The following is a 20,710-nucleotide window of genomic DNA, read 5'->3' as shown; positions in this document are numbered from 1 at the left end:
TTTAGGGCCACACCTGTGGCAGATGGAGGTTCCCAGGCTAGGGGTCGAATCGGAGCTGTTGCTGCCAAGCCTACACCACAGCCACAGCAACATCAGATCCGAGCCACGTCTGCAACCTACACCACAGCTCACAGCAACGTCAGATCCTCAGCCCACTGAGCAAGGCCAGGGATAGAACCTACGTCTTCGTGGATGCTCGTGAGGTTCATTGCCGCTGAGCCACGATGGGAACTCCTGGACACTTTCCTTAGGGTATTCACGCATAGTGGGACGGTTTACAAAAAGGAAGCCGCCTCTGACTTGTGCAGCTTAAACTGTAGATGGTATGAAATAAGGCCTCAGCCTGGGAGAACATCCTGCTCTCACCGCGCCACCCCCACCTCCACCCCAACTCGGAAGACAGCCCGGCTCAGCCCCCAGAGCAAGGGGCAGCACAAGTGACAGGGCATTCTGGAAAAACACCTTGTCCAAGGTCCAGACAGGGTCAGGAGTGCTCCCGTTGGCCTAAACGAACCCAAACAAGGTGGGGTATCCTTAAGCGCCCCCACCCCCACCGGGGCAGGTGCCGGGCCACACGTGGAGGATGGGACGAGGCAACAGTGAGACTCCTGGCTCTCCCAGAATCCCAGTAGCTACTATTACGACTGCCACTCCTGGGCAGCCGTGACCCTGGGGCCTGATGCTGCAGGGCGGCCGAGCTTCAAGGAGGGGGTTCTGAGACCTGCTGGGAGGCGCCTGAGTCCTAACAGGGTCCCAGGGCGCACACTCCAGCGCACACTCGGGTCTCGGCTCTGTTAGTCCCGGGCGGGAATTGCTTTATGAGGCTGCCTGGGGCCGAGCCCGCTTCCTTCCGCTGGCCGCCAAAGGGCTGGGCTGCCGGCCGGCAGATGTGCTTTAGTGACCGAGACAGGATGCAGTAAATGCCCAGCAGCCTTTCACATGCAGATGCCGCCGGGCCAGCCCTGCAACCCCTGCTGTGCCCAGCCCTGCCTCTGAATGGCCCCCTCGGGAGCCCAACTGCCCAAGAATGGACTCCAATAAAGAGCCCTTTGCAGGGACCCAGGCCTGTTATAGATGTCCCATGACCACCCCGCCCACAAGTCCCAGAGCTGTGGGGGCCCCGCCTGGCCAGCAGCTCCAGGAAGGAACCAGCGTGGGCTCAGAAGCCGGGACCTCCTGTTCTCCCATCTGGGCCTGATGACATGACAGAGCCCAGCTCCCCCATCGCCAGATCTGGGAGGCCGTGCTCCCCACTCAGGCCCCCCAGCTTCCTGCCGGCTCAGTCTCTCTCCACCTGACACCTGCCTGTCCCCTGCCTGTCACTCAGTCTCTCCTGACATCAGCCTTTCCAGGCGCTGTCTATGCTGATCTCCCCGTCTGGGACGGTCAGCTTCCTGGGGGCAGGAACTTCCATCTGCCCATTCACTGCCCACTGTCCCAGTGCCTACAGCCACGTTTTTCGCATGAAAAAAGCACCCGGGAACTATCTGTTGAGTGCGTGAGGGAATGAACAAATGAACGAGAAGCAGCGCGGTATTACGAGGAAAACAACCGAGTCAGACGGACCCGGCGCTCTCTGCTTCTGCGGCTCCCAGAATCGCTCTGAGCCGCAGTCTTTGGTCTGAAAAGGGCGGGCTGTGAAGGGAGCTCGTGCGGCCAAACATCTACCTGGGACATCTCGGGCCTCCCTCCATCACAGGTGACTGCGACTACTGCGGTGGATGCTGTCCTAAAAAGCAGCAGTGATATCCCCACGTGCTCTGTGTCCCCCCCCAAAGGTGGGAACCTTTCAGAAAACCTGAGGCCACCACAGAAAGTCTAGGAAGAAGAGTGGTGAGTCGCCCCCTCCAGGGCTCGAAGAACAAAGGCTGCTGTTCGGGAACCCACGGTGCTGGGCACCTGCCTCGAGGCAAATGCTCCCCGACCCTGGGGCCCCATCACGCTGCCCTTCTGCGGGCTGCTCTCACCCCAGGAACTTCCTTTGAGCGGAGTTTCAACTTCAAAGCAACCCTCGCATATCAAGGCGGCCACAGAGTGCAGGGTGTGGCTGCAAAAACTACAAAAATCAGGGAAAGCCCAGCGTATTCACCTGGGCCAGCAGGGCCGCCCCGCCAAGATTCCTGGGAGAGCCCATTCTTGGCTCAGCCACCACAAGAGGGAAAGAGCTGTGTCCGCATGTCTGACGTCCCCACGGAAAGTCCAAAAGCTGGCATGTTTTACCGGGGGAAGTTGCCCACATAGGCTCACTGCCAGGGGGAATGGACGCTGGGCTCCAGGGGCACCCACAGGCGGGTGTGGGGGCTTCCTTGGGCCTGAGTGTGATCAGTTGGCCACTGGAGGCCAGACCTGGGTGGAGGGGCCTTGTCTTTAAAGAGAGAAAAAGCAAAGTGAGGGTGATGCGGTGGGCGGGAGGGCGGGGGTGGGCAGGCTCCGTGGGTGCTGGGCTGCTAAGGGCTTGTCAGTGAAAACCCCACCTGCAAATGGAAGGAGGGGGGTCGGAGGGAGAGAAGGGGAGCAAAGACCCCATGAGAGGGCCCTGGTGGAGCGGGAAGAGGTGTGGGGACATGGCCCTGGAGGTTTCAGAGGGACCAGGCCCCTGGGCAGCACAGTGATAAATCCCTGAGATTATGAGCAAAACAATCTCACACGCTGTGGGGAAGGCACTTCTTTCTCCCCTCTCTCAGCTACAAAACTGGCTGGGATGCATTTCAGGACTGTTATTGTATCGCTGCTGGATTTAAACAGTGTAGCTGCTACAAAAGACACCCAGCTAGATAAATCAAAATAAAAACCTCCCTGGAGTTCCCGTCGTGGCTCAGTGGTTAACAAATCCAACTGGGAATCATAAGGTTGCGGGTTCGATCCCTGGCCTTGCTCAGTGGGTTAAGGATCCGGTGTTGCCGTGAGCTATGGTGTAGGTCGCAGACACAGCTCGGATCCCGCGTTGCTGTGGCTCTGGCGTAGGCTGGCGGCTACAGCTCCGATTGGACCCCTAGCCTGGGAACCTCCATATGCCACGGGAGTGGCCCAAGAAATGGCAAAAAGACAAAAAATAAAAAATAAAAAAACCAAAAACCTCCCGGGATGTGTCAGAAGACACCAGTGCCAAACCCACAAGGTTACCAGACTGGGGATCATGCTCCTTAACGCCACACCCTTGAATCTGTGCAGGTGTTTGCACCCCCGCCTCACCCCAAACTGGGGACAATCACCCAAGAGAGGCTGTTAGAGAAAAGCCGTTGACCTTTTTCTTTCTGGTTTTTTGTTTGCTTGTTTGTTTGTTTGTTTGTCTTTTTTGTTGTTGTTATTGTTGTTGTTGTTGTTGTTGTTGCTATTTCTTGGGCTGCTCCCGTGGCATATGGAGGTTCCCAGGCTAGGCGTCTAATCGGAGCTGTAGCCACCGGCCTACGCCAGAGCCACAGCAACGCGGGATCCGAGCCTCGTCTGCAACCTACACCACAGCTCACGGCAACGCCGGATCGTTAACCCACTGAGCAAGGGCAGGGACCGAACCTGCAACCTCATGGTTCCTAGTCGGATTCATTAACCACTGCGCCACGACAGGAACTCCCTGCTTGTTTGTTTTTAAGGGCCGCACCGGCAGTGTACGGACATTCCCAGGCTAGGTGTCAAATCAGAGTTACAGGTGCCGGCCACAGCCATCAACAAGGGACCCGAGCTGCATCTGCTACCCACACCACAGCTCACAGCAATGCCGGATCCTTAACCCACTGAGCAGGGCCAGGGACGGAACCTGCATCCTCATGGATACTGGTTGGATTCTTCACCTGCCAAGCCACAACAGGAACTCTTCCCCTGACCTTTTTCAATGCCTGCTTCTCCCTCAAAGGACAGGTCTGGCACAATGGTTAGGGGTCAGGCAGCTCTGGTTCATGGTCCCTGGCCCATCCCAGCTGAGATACTGCCAAGCCTGAGCCACAGTGACCTCAGTTGACCCAAGGAGATGACAACCCCCACCCCCCACCGCTGTCAGAGGGACTAAATGGCACAGGCAGGGACCTCCAGCACAGAGGAAATGCTCTCTGAGAGCAGCTGGCCGGCAAGGGTGCACACCAGACCCAAGCTACTGACCACCCTACCTATGCCAAGGCCACTGCTCAATCCATCCTGGTGCCTCAGCAGAATGTGGACGAGGAGGGACCGAGGCTCTGTCCACAGCCTTGACCTGCTTTACTTCTTAGGTTTTTTAGAGGCAAAAATGATCCTGCTAAAATGCAAAGGACTGACAAACCCGCATGTTGGTGAGGACATGGAACCACGGGGATTCTCACGTATATGCTTTGGGAAATGATTCTGTAGCATCTTCTAACGCTGAAAGTACACCTGTCTTACGACCAGCGACTCCACTCCTAGGTCTGTACCCAACAGAAACACATTCACACATTCACCAAGACATGTTCTAGAATGTTTGTGGCCAGACTATTTAAAATAATTGAAAACAGGAAACTATACCCCCCTCAACCGAAGAATATATATGTATTTTACTTTAATAGAAAGTTGTTTTTAAGTGGCCTTGATTTTAAAAGAATTAGGAACACATATAACAAGAATTCCTACATGAACATGGGATATGGGGTCTACTACGTGCCAAGCACTGAGCCAAGAACTTGACCTACGTCTCGAGCCGTCACGGCACCTGCCTGCACCACTCCCCGCCCCCTCTCCACCCCCTCAGGTGCTCCAGTCTGAACCTGGAGCCATTCTCTTGTTCACATCCCCCTTGATCCCCACAATATCCAATATACCAGCAGGTCCCCGTGGTCCTCCTTCCAAAACAGCTCTTTAATTCACCTCCTCTTCACCTCCATTGCCACCCCCTGGTCCAAGCCCCATCTCATCTCCTTGGACCACACAAGTGTCTCCCATTTCCTCTGAAGTCAGCCCACTCCCCATTTTGCAGCAAGAGAGATCTTCTTAAAATATTTTTGGGGGTGTGGTATTTTTTATCCAGCTTTACTGAGATGAAACGGACAAAATATCTGTAATATGCTATCCTGAATGGTAAATCCATCCACATGGTTCAGAAGCTTTAAAAAATGTTTACATGCAGGAATTCCCATTGTGGCGCAGCAGAAACGAATCCGACTAGGAACCATGAGGTTTCGAGTTTGATCCCTGGTCTTGCTCAGTGGGTTAAGGATCCAGCGTTGCCGTGAGCTGTTGTGTAGGTCACAGACGCGGCTCAGATGCCGCCTTGCTGTGGCTGTGGTGTAGGCCGGCAGCAACAGCTCCGATTAGACCCCTAGCCTGAGAACCTCCATATGTCGGGGTGGGGCCCTAAAAAAAGACAAAAGACCAAAAAAAAAAAAGTTTATATACAAAGTTACCAAAAAAGAATCTGGCTCCCACCCCTTCCCCCAACCGCCCAGTTCTTCACAAGGTGTGGCTCTTCCCTCCAGTTTCTTTATGCAAACCCACCAGCAGGAATACATGCTTGCATTTCTGCCTTTTCCACCCAAAAGACAGTACAATGCATACCCTGTCTTCACTGATGGTATGTCTACATGGTAGGCGTGCTCATTCTTTTTTATGCAGCACAGTATTCCACTGTGTAGACCAATAGACCATACTACTCCCCCAGCAATGGATAGCTGAGCTGCTTCCAGTCTTGGGCTGTTTCACAAGGCTCTGCCATGAATGACCTCGCACTTAGGTCCCTTCTCATGTGTGAGGCAGGACAAGTTCCCAGAGGCGGAACTGCTGGGAGACTATATGCCAAAATGTATCTTCCACAGCAGTATCAGACAAGATCTGTTTCCGCAAACTCTCATCAGGAGAATGCACTCCCAAAGTTTTGCATTTTTGCCAATGTTCTCAAATGGATGAAAAAAGAAGCATCTCAGGATAGTTTTAATTTGCATTTCTCTTATATGCGTAAAGCTGAGCACATCTTTCCTGTGCTGGTCCTTTGGTTTTCTATTTGTTTTTCTCTTCCTGTGAATTAATTGTTTTTATCCTTGCTGGATTTTTCTACGGGACTGTTGATTTGATACTGTCGTCAGTTTCTAGACCCTGAAGCATAGCTAAGAAGGTCTTCCATGCCAAGATTTCAAAGGGAATTTCTCCTGTCTTTTTTTGTTACTTATATCAGTCACTTTTTACATTTAAATTCCCTTAAAACATAAATCAGATCATGGGAGTTCCCTGGTGGGTCTAGTGGATAGGATGTGGCACTTCCATCACTGTGGCCTGGATTCAATCCCTGGTCTGGGAACTGAGATCCCCTATCAAGTTGCTGCATGCCATGGCCAATACACTCACACACACACACAAACATATGAGACTACAGGACTATCACAACCCCATCAAAAAATGGGCAGAAGATCTAAACAGACAATTCTCCAAAGAAGACACGCAGATGGCCAAAAAACACATGAAAAGATGTTCAATGTCACTCATTCTTAGAGACATGCAAATCAAAACCACTCTGAGGTACCACCTTACACCAGCCAGAATGGCCAAAAGTCTACAAACAATAAGTCTGGAGAGGGTGTGGAGAAAAAGGAACGCTATTACACTGTTGGTAGGATTGTAAATGGGTGCAACCACTGTGGAAAGCAGTATGGAGATGCCTCAGAAAACTAAACATAGAACTACCATTTGATCCAGCAATCCCACTCCTGGGCATCTACCCAGAGAAATCCATGACTCGCAAAGACACATGTACTCCGATGTTCACTGCAGCACTATTTGCAATAGCCAAGACATGGAAACAACCTAAATGTCCATTGACAGAGGAGTGGATCAAGAAGATGAGGTCCATATACACAATGGAATATGACTCAGCCATTAAAAAGAACGAAATACCAGCATTTTTAGCAGCATGGATGGACCTAGAAATTATCATGCTAAGTGAAGTCAGCCATACAATGAGACACCAACATCCAATGCTTACACTGACATGTGGAATCTAAAAAAAAAGGACAGACTGAACTTCTTTGCAGAACAGATGCTGACTCACAGACATTGAAAAACTTATGGTCTCCGGAGGAGAGACAGTTTTTGGGGGTGGGGGGATGTGCTTGGGTTGCGGGATAGAAACCCTATAAAATTGGATTGTGATGACCATTATACAACTACAGATGTGATAAATTCATTTGAGTAATTAAAAAAAAAAAAAAAAAGACTACAGGACTATACTGCCTAACTATCCTTCACTGATTTCCCAATACACTCAGGATGAAATCCAGACAGCCCTCCAGAACCCTCGCATCCCTGCCCCTCGAAGCCCTGTGAATGCAAATGTGGTGAGTTCTCTTCTGCCCCAGGCTCTGCAGCCATTGTTCCCTTCAGCTGGATGGCCCCTTCCTTATATGCTCCAGCTCAGTCCAAGGCCTGCTCCTCAGAGCTGTCACCAGACCGTCTCTCTAGCACAGGCCTTGTCACACACTTCACATCTCTTATGCCAACCTGGTGACTTGATTTATGTATCTGTGTCCAGGTCTACTGTCCATCTCCCACCTAGGTCATAGTCCCAAGGCGGGGCCTTCTGCTCCCCTATCCTGGGCCTGCTTCATCCCCAAACACAGCCCAGCGCCCTCTGCTCCATTCCCATGGGTGCTGCCCGCCCCCATGCTCTTATCTGCAACAGAGCTAGTCTTAAGCCCTGGGGTAAATGGAGATGAAGGCAGAGGCCAGGAAGCCACTTAAACTGGACTGCACCCCTAGGGCTCCCAGGAGTCTCCTGGGCTGGGGTGTTCTTGGCACACTCTCCTGGAAGCCCTGTCTCCCTTTCCTGAGTTCTGGGCCTCCCAAACACCTCCTGCTCTGCTGTGCAGGGCAGCTGGCTCCCATACAGACAGATGGGGGTGAGGTGTGTGAAGAGGTCCGGGAGCTCACTTACCTGCCATCTACAGGTAGGTAAAGAGAGTCCCAGCCAGGTCAGGCCACCAAGCCTGGGTCCTCCAGCTAGTGACTCTAGGAGGCAAAGTCCTGTGGAAGTAACCCTTCCTGGCAGCCCTTCAGCATCACAGCAGCACGGGCCAGCGATGCCAATGGCAATTACAAAGCCCAGGGTCCAGCGACGCCATGGGGGTCCTGGCAGTGTTCTCCGAGCGCAAGAACTTGGTGGGTGAGACACCCTCCTACTGTCTAAGCAGACAGTACTGTCCAACCCCATAATAATGCCAGCCACATATACAATTTAAAGTTTTCTGGTAACCACATTAACAAAAGTCAAAGGAAACAGCTGGAATTAATTTAATACAATTTATTCAACCGAATATATTCAGATTAATATCATTTCCACATGTAACCAATATAAAACCATATAACGAGCTCTTTACATTTTTCTCAGTCTTCGAAAGCCGGTGTGGACTGCGCACCGGATGTACAAGATGTGTATTTACAACACGGCTTAATTCAGGCTAGCCATATTCCAAGCGCCCCGCAGCCAGGGGCGAGGGGCTGCCCTGCTGGACAGTGGCCCTACCCTAAGCAGCAGAAGCAGGTGCCGCCCAGGGGCGACGGGCGGGGCGGGGCCAGAGCAGCAGCCCCGCCCCCGCCCCCCCCTCCCCTCCCCTCCCTGGGCAGCGGCCCGCGGCGGCCGGCGGGACCCGGCCGAGCTCAGAACTGCGCGCGCGGGGCGGCCAGCGCGGCCCACTCACCTCGCCACCGCCTCCACGGAGCCCGCGATCGCCGCGCCGCCGCCCTCGCCGCCGTCGTACAGCACGCCCGAGATGTCGAGCAGCACCCCGCGCACGCCAGCCAGCCGCTCGCCCCACGCGGCCATGGCGCCCCGACCTGCACCTGAAGGGGGCCCCCCCACCCCGCGTCCCAACCGGTGCCTGCAAGCCGCGGCCGCGCTCGTCGCGCGGAGACTCCTGGGAAGTGTAGTTCGCGGGCGGGGCTGGCGGGGAGCGGCCGGGCGCTGCCACGGACCCTGGGTCCACTCGCCCGGGAAATGGGATCGTTTCCCCCTAGAGCTCCTTGCACGAAGGGCAGGCAAAGCAGAAAACACTCCCCTACGAGAGAGTCAACCTCCCTAAAAATCAGAAAAACGCAAATTGAGGCAATAGAAGTAAAAGGAGCAAAAATGTAAGAGCACAGGCAAGATCTTCGTTGGTGTTTCCATCCTGTGGCCAGACGACCGTCCTGAAAACAATGGAAATAGTTGGGCCCATCGACCTGGCACTCCCGCGCGCCTGTGCATCAATGATAAGGAAATGAGTCTAAAGGCATGTTTGCAGTGTAAACTATGATGCCGAAGCAAGCCAGAGGAAAAATAAAGGTTCAAGGACCGGACTTGTTCAAGAAATTATAAGAAGGCTACTGAAAGAAGAAGTATGCCCTCCAAAAGGAAGGCTAGGTTACAATATGGAAAATGCTTATGTTATAACATTACATGGAAAAGCAGAATACAAAAATTGTGTGTAGACCCCAGCCTGAAAAAAAGAGGGATGGGTAGGAATAGGGCTGGGAAGAAAATGGCAACATTTCACTGTGTTAGCCCAGTGAGATTTTGGATGAATTTCTACATTCTGCTTAATAGTACATCATTTTGTAATAAATAAATTTCATGGAAAAGGGAAAGAGTGACTTCCCCTCTGACCCTTTCAAGTGTTAAAACGGAACCTTGAAAAAATTTGACCTCACTTGGCCTGACTTAGCTTTAAATTTTCAAAAGAAGACTATACTGGAAAATAAAATAAAACAAAAGAAGACCATATTGGGATGGCCACCTTGTCTCAGGCTCTTGATTCACAGAGAGCGTGAAGAATTCATCAGAATATTTGAACTTTTTAACCCAGTTCAGTGAATTGTGCAGGTCACGGTCATAAGTTTCCTGGAGAAACTGTGTACTCGACTGATCATACAGGAGAAAAGTAAAATGCAGCTCCTGCCCATGGCTTGGGTTACTGCTGTGGTATGGGTTTGATCCCTGGCCCAGGGACTTCTGCATGCCATGGGCATGCCTAACTCCTGGAAGAGGGCTTTGACGGGTCCAGCTCACCTGGTTGAGGTCTCTGCATTAGGCAGCCCAGGAATAGGCCAGCCCACAGGTCACATGTCTCCTTCACCTGGCCCACTGCTCACTCACCAGGTCCAGGGACTGACCAGGCTCTCAGAGAAGATAGCCTACAGGGCAGGGAACCCAGTTCACCTCACCCAGGACACAGCCTCTCCAGAGACGCAGGAGGAATTTCCGCACAGGCAGCTGGTTTAGATCGTGGAGAGCTTCACATTTGGTGCCAAGGCCTTTAGTCTTCACCCTGTGAACCACAGTGGCCATGGCATTGCCCAAACCATGAAGGTGAGGTCACTTGACGCATACAGAGCTGGGGTGGCAGACTCCTGACCCACAGGCACCTGCAGTATATGGAGGTTCCCTGGCCAGGGACTGAATCCAAGTTGCAGCTGCAGCCTATGCCATAGCTGCAGCAATGCCAGATCCTTTAACCCACGGTGCCAGGCCAGGGATTGAACCCATGCCTCTGCAGTGACCAGCTCCACTGCAGTCGGAATTTTTGGGGGGAGTGGGTTAGGGCTGCACCCATGGCATATGGAGGTTCCCAGACTAGGGGTCAAATTGGAGCTACAGCTGCCTTCCTATACTACAGCCACAGCAACGCAGGATCTGAGCTGCGTCTGTGACAGCTCACGGCAATGCCTGATCCTTAACCCACTGAGTGAGGCCAGGGATCAAATCCGAAACCTCATGGTTCCTAGTCAGATTCGTTTCTGCTGCACCACGATGGGAACTCCTGCAGTCGTATTCTTGACCTACTTCGCCACAGCAGGAACTCCCACAGACATGTTTGTGATGGCCTGTTTTTTCAGCATTTTGAATTGGTTGCCAGCATGGAAAACTTTTTGGAGATGTCATATAAGAATTCAGATTTCCAGGAATTCCCGTCATGGTGTAGCGGAAACAAATCCGACCAGGAACCATGAGGTTGCGGGTTCCATCCCTGGCCTCGCTCAGTGTGCTAAGGATCTGGCGTTGCTGTGAGCTCTGGTGTAGGTCACAGATGTGGCTCGGATCTGATGTGGCTGTGGCTGTTGTGTAGGCAGGCAGCTGCAGCTCTGATTCCCCCCTTGGCCTGGGAACTTCCATATGCTTGTAGGTGAGGCCCTAAAAAAGAAAAAAAACAAAAAAAAAGAAAAAGTTTTGCAGAGTTCCCACTGTGGCACAATGGGATTAGCAGCACCTTGGGGCCACTGGGATGCAGGTTTGATCCCTGGCCCAGCACAGTGGGTCAAGGGTCCGGCATTGCCGCGACTGTGGCTTAGGTTGCAACTACCGCTCAGATCTGATCCCTGGCCCTGGAGCTCCATATGCTGCCGGTGGCCAAAAAAAAAGCTTTGCAATTTTGGTTGGAGTTTAGGATATTGTGGGGGAATGAGCTACCCATCTCCTTGCATGGCCCTGCAGCAAACCTTCCTCCACTCCAAACTTTGATGTTTTGGATTGTTTTTTTTTTTTGTCTTTTTTCTATTTCTTTGGGCCACTCCCGCGGTATATGAAATTTCCCAGGCTAGGGGTCGAATCGGAGCTGGAGCCACCGGCCTACGCCAGAGCCACAGCAACGCAGGATCCGAGCTGCGTCTGCAACCTACACCACAGCTCACGGCAACGCCGGATCATTAACCCACTGAGCAAGGGCAGGGACCGAACCTGCAACCTCATGGTTCTTAGTCGGATTCGTTAACCACTGCGCCACGACGGGAACTCCCGATGTTTTGGACTGTTTGGCCTCACTGTGCGTGGGGCACACGGACCACCACTAAAACAGGGAGCAGGTGCTTTGTACACTGGCCAAGTCCTGCCTCACCCCCTTGTCAGTATTTTGCACAAGTCTCTCTTTGGTACAGTCTGAACATGACATGCGATGCTCACACTGAGAAAAAGGCCAGAAAGAGCTTGTGTTTTGCCTCTGCTCCTTCTGTCCCTAACCTCCACCAGTTCTCGCCTCATACGTCCTCAGCCTGTCACCTGCTATTCTCCACTCCACCCCACCCCCTTCTCTTTCTCCCGATGACATTTCTCTACTTTTCCAGATGCCCAGAGCAATTTGGCTTGCCTGTCAATTCCCTTCTCCTAGGCTCCTCCTGGGAATATCTTAAAATGCTAGGAAACACTAAATGTAAGAGCTTCCAAAATTGGATCCGGGAAGCTGCACCAAGTCTCCTCCTAGGCAGTGGTTGGGTTCCATTATTTTCTGGAAGGTCCTCCTCCATCCCCCAGCTGTGTGGTTACTTGAAGGAAAGCCATTTAGTAAATGTCTGGAATTGGATTTCACCCTGGGGCAGGAATGGAATTTCCCTTCAGAGAAGAAATTTACTGAGCCAGCCTCTGAAATCTCACTACCCTGGTTCAAATCTCAGCTTCACCACTTCCTAGCTCTGGGGCAAACTTGCTCTTAAGCCATCTAAGCTTGGGTTTTCTGGACTGTAAATTGGGGATATAATAGTGCCTGCTTCCTGGGGTCATGGGGAGGGTTAAATAAAATCACCCAAAGTAAGCAAAAACCTTAGCCAAGTGCCTGGTTCAAGGCAAGGGCCCCAGAAAGAATGGCTGTTATTGTTATCGCTAATTGTCGTTATCAGGACCAATTCACACGTATTCTACTTACCAATACCGCCTCCATTACTTTATCACCTTCTTTGATGCTTCCTCCACATTGCTGAAATAAAGAAGTCGATTTTTTTTAACCTGTTGATTTCCAAAAAGACATACCGATTTTTTTTCTTTTTGGTCTTTTTGCCTTTTCTTGAGCTGCTCCCGAGGCGTATGGAGGTTCCCAGACTAGGGGTCGAATCGGAGCGGTAGCCGCCGGCCTTTGCTACAGCCACGGCAACGCTGGATCCTTAGCCCACTGAGCAAGGCCAGGGATCGAACCCGCAACCTCATGCTTCCTAGTCAGATTCGTCAACCACTGAGCCACGACAGGAACTCCAAGACATACTGATTTTTTAAAGCAAAATACAATGAGTAGATATTTTTATTTTGGTGGCAGTCTGAGGACAGATAAGAAGGCTGCATTTTGAGCTTTCACAAATCAAAGTCTCCGAGGCAGGTCTTTAAAAGGAATACTTGCTCTGATTGGCAGCCAGAGTTCAAAGCCCTGGTGGGAAATGGGAAACTCGACCTTTGACTGTAAATGAACTCTCCAGCAACAAGGGCAAGAGTCAAGTAAACATTTAACAACTGATTCTACTGCTATCAGTGGTTTCCTTTCAAAATCCAGTTCCTCCCCCTCCCGTTCTGCAGGCAATTTGAGTTGAAGAATCTTGGAAGAAGCTGGCTGAGGTCATCACTGATGGGGATGCCCACACGGCTGCACGTGGTTAAAGTCCCCTCTTTGTCCCCAAACGGTGTCTTATGAAGCTGTCTCTTTGGCACAGATGTCCCACCCCGAAGGCTGGCCCAAGCTGCAGGGTTTTACCTAGAGATTTTAAGTTGTATTTTATCGGAGAAACAAGATTTTTATCTAAGGTGCTTTAACGCAGCTTATAACGTTGCTCTTCCTCTGCAGAGATGGCAAATCCTTTCCAATGTTAACATTGTTCACCGCTCAGGCATTGGGTCCTCAAGGCTGTGCTGGAATTATAGGCCACTTTGTTTGGGGAATAGCTGGGGAAGCTTGGCACCATGGATTTGCATCAGTACCTCCGGAATAGCCTTTGCCTTCTCCTTAAAGATACTATCTAAACTGTGAAATTCATTAAATAGCCCCAGAAATGGATCAGGTTATTTAACACAACATCCCTAATGGCGCAATATCTCAGCTGTCTGCACTGATAGCGAACATTGTCTCGGCTAGTGTTATCAGCCCGGGACACCCGCTATGAATATTGATCCCGAGCTTGTTACAGCCGTCACTTGCCATCAGGACAGGTCAGGGATGGAACCCACCTAGCATCAAAGCAATTTAAAGACAGCACTCAGGCAGAATTTTAATGCCCACGCTGAAAACACAAATCAACTCCCGGCAGGGGGGAAGGCGGCTCGCTGGGTATGGATATACTTATTATGTAGGAACGCCTGGCACAGAAATACACACGTGAGGACTTTAGCGAGTCAATACATCACCAGATTGTTCCTACAGGAAGTTTCACTGCCTTCTGGTTGTTTGCAAAGCAAGTGGCCAGAAAAGCAACTTCCCAAGACGCCCCCCCCACCCCACCCCCCGACACACACACACACACACCTCACCAAATTGAAGAATTTAGCCTGCTCTTTGGGTGGGGTGCTTCTCTTTAAGTTGGGTGGATAAGAAGGAGTATTTTCTATTCCTGCGATGTTGACAGGAGACACAGTGGAGCTTCTTGCATCATCTGTCTCCAAAAGCCATGTCCTGAGGGCCAGGATTCCTATAACCTTGTGTTGCACCAAAGAAATACAGGAAAAATAAGAAACTGGGGGCGGGGGGAGGGTCGGAAGCCAACTAAAATAGAAGGAGTTCTTAAAGATTCACAATCTTTTTGTGTCTTTTTAGGGCCAAACCCACGGCATACGGAGGTTCCCAGACTAGGGGTCGAATCTGAGCTGTAGCTGCCGGCCACAGCCACAGCAAGAGCAAGGAGGGATCCTTAACCCAGTGAGCGAGGCCAGGGATTGAACCCGAAACCTCATGGTTCCTAGTTGTATTCATTTCTGCTACACCACTAGGGAACCCCAAGATTCACAGTCTTAAAGCACATGGCCTTTATGTGTCCTTGACTTTGCAATGTGTTGCTTCTCCTCTTTCTGTTTCTGTATTTAACACCTGTGGACCTCAAGGGAAAGATGATTCACATTATTTATACAACATTTGTGTAGATAATTGATAAAGTGAAATGAAAATGACCCAGATTTGGCCTGCCCTTGGCTTCTGTGCCTTCCCTGTCCGTCTGGTTGGGGGTATGGTGTGCTCTCTGGAATGCCCGCCCATCTTCCTGAGAAAGTGGCCTCAGTATTTCTTACAGAACAGATAAGAAGAGGGACCATGGGAAGCCAGCAATGTCCATCCTAGAGCTCCCTTAAAGAGATCTATTTTTGGTTCTCTTGAAGAATATAAACATGAAAAAATATAAATGTGGGTGAAAAAAGTAAAAGGGGGCTGGGATCAGTGCAGGAAGGAGAGAAGAAAAGAAAGATTAAAAAAAAAATCAAGTGAGAACTGGGTGAGAAAGAGTTGTCAAAACAAAACAAAACGAAGTACCCTATCTGATCTGGAAGGTTCTGTGACGGGCCATCCTGGTTCCTGGGTACCAGGTTTAGTGCCTTGGCCATCTTTCTCTGTTTTCTGCAAGGCGTGCATTCCTTCTGATGGGAGGTGGTCCAGCAGGCTTGGCCAGCGCACTTCCTTTCCTGATTTCCTTTTAAAGCACCTTCCATCTCCGCTTTAGGGCTAGAGCGGGCTTGACTTTCGGCAGGGCTTTCAAGTCCCCAGGGAACACAGTGGCGGCCTCTGGGAGGAGCCACGAGGTTTGAATGAGAAAAGCTGGTCTGTAAGGCCTTCTCTTCAAGAACAGATGGGATTAGCAGCCCCACCTCCCCCAACTGGCCTTTAATGAGAAGGTTTCTCCTCCCTTCCTACGCCTACCTGCTCCACAATCTTAATTGCCAAGTCATTGTTTGGAAACCCCATGGGGCAGGGAAGAAAGGGACAGGCAGCCTTAGAGGTGGCTGTGGGCAGAGGGGCAGGAGAAGCCTCAGAATTTGCCGCTGAGATAAATGCTTAGCGCTCACAGTCTGCTCCCCAAGCGATAAAAGGGGAAGGAGTGTTAGAAGGACGTGGCTGGTGGATGCTTCCCCCAAAGACTGATGTACGCCCTTCCCAAGGGACTTCATCAGGCAGATGGAAGCCTTTCCGTCTTCTCTATTCTCTGATCCTAACTCCAAACCAAACAAGCAACTTTTAACCTTTTTCTTCTTGGGGCTAGTGGGAGGATAGGGGTCAAAGATGTGACCTTATTCCCAAAGACACAATAGCTGTTGCAAATAACCAGATCTGTGACTGTGAAGGCACGAAGGGCATCAAGGATTGTGCTCAGCCACCCTCACCTGACTCACCTGCCCTCACCAGGGCATCACACCTGGCTCTGGGACCACAATCTGCCAAGGTTTCCAAAGCAGTGAGGCGTCTTGGCGAGGGGCTGGGACACCTCTGCAAACCCCTTGCTGCGCCCCGACCTGTCTAGGCTTCAGGGTGGAAGGGAAAGCCTCTGACACGTACAGGACTTTCTGCCGTTATTTCCTAGGGAGCAGGACGGACCGAAAAGAATATTGGTCCCGGACAGGAGACCTGGGTTCGAATCCAGACTGTCACCAACCAACAGTGACCCTGAGCAACATCACTTCTCACCTTTGAACCCTAATTTCCTTATCTTAAAACCGGGGTCTTGCCAGGCCACACCCACTTCACGAGGAGGCTCAGAGATCAAATGAGACCACGCAAGCCGAAGGGCTTTGTAAACTGTAAATTGTGAAAACACGAGGGCTTTTAAATCCGAGTGACCAGGTCTGAGGCCATTACTGTGATTCACTGGCGAGGCAGGAGATGCGCAGAGCACGCCTTGAAGTGATCAGTGGTGGCCTCAACGGCATCCTCAATTCAAGGCGGGTGCGCTGGGGGAAGGGTGCGAATCCAAGCCCGACTCAGCGCGTGTGTTGGGGGGAATCTCCCGGATGAAAGCGTCCGGACTTCCCGCCCTCGCGCACCCGGAGTACCCGCAGGTTGAGCAGAGGCGCGCCAAGCCTGCGACGTTGTCCTGGCGGGCGCGCGCATCGGATGCACCAACGTGCCCCCCTGCCGAGGTTAGTGGTCCCAGCAAGGCGCAGGGACGTCTTCGGACTGCTGCGAGCGCGCCCTGCACCTGGCAAGGGCCTGGGCCCCGCAAGTGCCAATCTGCGCACAGCCCCCCGCTGCTCTCTCTCCGCCCCGCCTCCACGCCCCCCTCCCCATCTTCACTTGGCCGCCCGGACCCTTCTAGCCGCTGAGAGCTGCAGCCGAGCCACAGCCGAAGGCAAGCCGGAGCGCCGCGATCCCAGACCCCGCGCCGCCGGCCTCCGACCCGCAGGCGGCGGGTATGTTGGCATGGCAGGACGGCGGGGCCAAGGCGGCCCCCTCCCACCACAAGATCTCCTTCTCGGTTCTGGACATCCTGGACCCGCAGAAATTCACTCGTGCTGCGCTTCCGGCCGTGCGCCCTGCTCTTCGGGAAGCCAAGAAAAGTTTGGCAGAGGCCGAAGCAGGGAAGGACGCCACCCCGGGGGACCCAGCCCGGCAGCGAGAGACGCCTGGTAAGGATGCGAGGCCTGGAAAGCCCCCAGCCTAGATCACACGATGGGAAGGCGCAGGCCGGGGGGTGGGGGATGGAAAAAGCCGTGGACCGGGTGAGTAGTCCTTAGCACCAGGAGCGAAGTGTAGCGCCTGTCTCAATTAAATTTAGGCAGAAAGAACCCCAGCATCCTGGGGCTAAGCGAGGAAGCACCCCAATTCTGATTTACTCGCAGTGGAAACTAATACTTACCTGGTGCCCACCTTATCCAGGCTTATTCATGTATTGGGCATTTAGGAGGCCCTCCACCTGCCAGGACCCGGGGCTGGAGACTGGGATAAATAAAAGTCATGAAAAAGTCCAAAAGCTGCGAGGTAGCAGCATCGTTAACATCACCTCCGTCTTCTGGAGGAGGAAGCTGGGGCTAAATCCTGTGTCCGGGGTCTTGGTAGGCAGTGAGGTCCGGTGTATGCACCCAGTGCCCACTTCCAAACATCTGGAGACAGCTGCAGAGACCCCAAGGCCCCACATGGTCACTCTCCCTGTACCCAGTCGTTGACTGTGCTGGGACCCGGCCAGATGGGGAGATGGGAGGCTTGAGGTCCTTTTCCCCCCTTTTTGGCTTAACTCCTAACTCTGAGGGACACCTGATGAGGGCTCCTGGAAAGTTGGTGTCTGAAAGGAAAGACAAAAGACAGCAGGACCCGAGCAGGGTGAGGCTTGGGCCGGTGTTTCCCTGGAAGGACGCCAAAGGTCGGGGCATAGGTCAGGGAGCGGCCTGAAGTCTCCAAGCCCCCTGCTTCCCCTCCCCAAGTTTAGCGGTGATTGTCTGGGGCTCTGGGCGCCTCTGGCGGCTGCGCTTGGGCCGGAGCGGTCGGCCTAGTAATTGTTCCGATCGCCCCTCGCAGGGGCTGCGCTCTCCTTTCCCCAGCCCCATGATCGATATTCTATTACTGGAGCCTGCATATCTCCTGCCCGCAGCTTGCAGGTACCGACTTCAAACCCCCTTTCCCTGTCTGATCCTAATATTGTTCGATTAAAACTTACCTTTAATAGATGACATCTATCGATCCGGCCGCGCACAAATCTGAAACTCTATTAACACGGCAGGAGAGAGAAGATGGGAAAGAGGGAATTTCACTTTAAACGGGAGGAGGGGGCGCTTAATAACTTCTTTTTTAATTGCTAGGAGTTCCAGACCAAAATAGGCTTCTAGGGACTGAGGAGACACAGCCCTAAACGGACTTGACATCTCGATGTCTTCATGTATAACCGTCCTATAAAGTTGCCCAATAAGGTCGTTATTTTTACCTAATGCGGGGTGTCATTCATTCATTCATTCATTCATTCAAAATACAGTTCTTGGATGCTAAGTAGTAGATGAGTAAAGAGAAAAGAGACATTGCAACCCTAACCCCAACTCCTGGGAAGGACTTTCCACTCTGTGCTGTCTCGGGGGTGGGAGTGGAGTGGCGGGAAGCGCGATACCCGCGAGGGGTAGAGCTGGGGTCTGGGTGGGGAAGAGCACTGCATGCTCTCGAGGAGCAGGTCTGGGGACTTGGATGGGCCGGGTCGTTCTGGATTTTTGATCACCGTCCCTTCTCCCCTAGATGCTGCGGGCCGAGGCGCAGGAGCGGCGTCCCCCCTGGTGGGCTCTGAGGCGGAGGAGGCGGAGGAGGAGGAGGAGGAGGAAGACGCCGAGGATGGGGGGCAGCGGCGGCGGGAGCGGGCTGCGCGCCTGCAGGAGGGCCCGACGCGCTTCCCGGAGGCTCGGGCTGGGGCCTTGGCGGCCGGGGAGCGCAGTAGCGGAGGCCTCGCGGGCTCCCCCGGCTCGCCGGGCTCCCCGCGGCCCCGGCGCCGGCGCTCAGAGCCCAGCTGCTCCAAGCCGCGGCGCGCGCGCACCGCCTTCACTTACGAGCAGCTGGTGGCCTTGGAGAACAAGTTTCGGGCCACGCGCTACCTATCTGTGTGCGAGCGCCTGAACCTCGCACTGTCGCTCAGTCTCACCGAGACGCAGGTCAAAATTTGGTTCCAGAACCGCAGGACCAAGTGGAAGAAGCAGAACCCCGGCGCCGAAGGCGCGGCGCAGGCGGCAGGTGGCGCGCCCCAGCCACCTGCGGCGGGGGCGGGCGGCGGCGGCTCGGGAGGCAGCCCGGGTCCGTCCGGCCCCGGCGCGATGTCTTTCCAGACTTTCCCCTCCTACTCGGCGGCCAACATCCTCTTCCCGGCCGCCGCCTCCTTCCCGCTGACAGCTGCCGCCGCCGCCGCAGCCGCCGGGGGCTCCTTTGCGCCCTTTCTCGGGCCCTCCTACCTGAACCCTTTCTACGCCCCGCATCTATGAACGCAGAGCCCCACGTTCCCCACTTCTCCGGACTCACGAGTAGTTGGCGTGGACTTGTGATCCCCACCTCGCAGAGGGGTTCACAATGCGCAGGGACCGCCCCCTCCTGGTGCACGGGTGTCTCCGCGCCCCTTCCCTTCCAGTTGCCGGGAGGCGCCGCCAGAGGGCGGGGAGAGGCCGCCTGCTGACCCCATGTGCGCGCCTTCTCATCGCGCAGAACACCTGAATCCACGCGGTCCCCTAACGAGGGTGAAGGATCTGCCATCCTTAATAATATCCGGAGACAGAGTCTGTCCTTAAATCTTCCTGTTTCTGGACCTTGTTCTTCACTCTCATCCAGGCTTCATTCTGTTCAAGGGCTCTTTTGGGGGAGCGGCGGGGATGGAGGCAAGAGAGAACCAAGACCCGCCCTCCAGCTGCTCACATCTAGGATGGAAAAGATTTTGGCTCCTTCAGAGGGAGCAGCTTTCCCTTTTCATAGCTGATTGTTTCCCAGACACTGGACAGATTTGAAGAGAGCTGAGTCTATGAGCGCATACTGCCGCTGGGTAATGGACTATTTTTAAAATGCATAAAACGCTGCATTTTTAGATCTTCATCTAAGAGGAGGACTTGAGCGCAACTCTTGTTCCAAACAGCCTCTCCACAGACTATTCCCGAGACACTGGGTACCTGGTTATTCGGAGATCAGAAGTTCGTGCTGGGCAACGCAACAGCTTGATAGCTCGACTTGCCCGCTCACGTAGACGCAGTTCGGCACCACTGCAAGTTTTGAGAACAGCTTTGACAGACCACGGCAATGGCCCCAAAGGCACAAAAAGAACAAAGGGACCAATGGCTCAGCTAAAATCTTGAGGTCTGTGCACGAGAATGCCCATTTTGGTTTGCAGTATTTGATGCTGTAACACTTCAGTCTTGGCTCATGTCTCAAATCCTAGGCTCCCAATAGCGATCAGAGCGGGGGAAAGAGCTCTTCTGACACACTGAGATGCATTGGACTTTTTTTTTTTTTTTTTTTTTTTAAAGCACCAACTCAGCATTTTTAGAGCTTCATCTAAGATTCTGACCTGAAAGATAATCTGTCCCACACAGACTCCCCATGATGGCATGATGAACAAGCTAAAGAGTTTTAGGGGCTGT

The 20,710-nt window shown here is 52.9% G+C and overlaps 2 protein-coding genes across 3 annotated transcripts in view; one reads left to right on the top strand and one right to left on the bottom strand.

The window, feature by feature from the left end:
- Positions 1 to 8,852, bottom strand: part of LHPP (phospholysine phosphohistidine inorganic pyrophosphate phosphatase) — a 136,762-nt gene extending 127,910 nt beyond the window's left edge. For both annotated transcript variants that reach the window (XM_047762170.1, XM_047762171.1), the window contains exon 1: positions 8,628 to 8,852. In XM_047762170.1, coding sequence (XP_047618126.1) covers positions 8,628 to 8,752 — 125 coding nt within the window. In that variant the 5' untranslated portion in view covers positions 8,753 to 8,852. The remainder of the gene's footprint in view (positions 1 to 8,627) is intronic.
- An 8,185-nt stretch (positions 8,853 to 17,037) lies between these two features.
- NKX1-2 (NK1 homeobox 2) lies at positions 17,038 to 19,570 on the top strand. The gene is made up of 2 exons (XM_047760165.1): positions 17,038 to 17,251; positions 18,840 to 19,570. The coding sequence occupies exons 1-2, from the start codon at positions 17,038 to 17,040 to the stop codon at positions 19,568 to 19,570; spliced, it is 945 nt and encodes a 314-aa protein (XP_047616121.1).
- Positions 19,571 to 20,710: the final 1,140 nt, after the last annotated feature.

The sequence above is a fragment of the Phacochoerus africanus genome, chromosome 15 (genome assembly GCF_016906955.1).
Source record: "Phacochoerus africanus isolate WHEZ1 chromosome 15, ROS_Pafr_v1, whole genome shotgun sequence".
Classification (NCBI taxonomy): domain Eukaryota; kingdom Metazoa; phylum Chordata; class Mammalia; order Artiodactyla; family Suidae; genus Phacochoerus; species Phacochoerus africanus.
Note: the sequence above shows the minus strand (reverse complement) of the source record. Positions and strands in the feature narration are given on the sequence as shown.

Bases quoted from the DNA above. Each gene is read 5' to 3' on its own strand.
- NKX1-2 (XM_047760165.1), top strand. From the start codon at position 17,038: ATGTTGGCATGGCAGGACGGCGGGGCCAAGGCGGCCCCCTCCCACCAC. The intron at 17,252-18,839 runs GTAAGGATGCGA...CTTCTCCCCTAG, and splicing joins CCGGCAGCGAGAGACGCCTG to ATGCTGCGGGCCGAGGCGCA.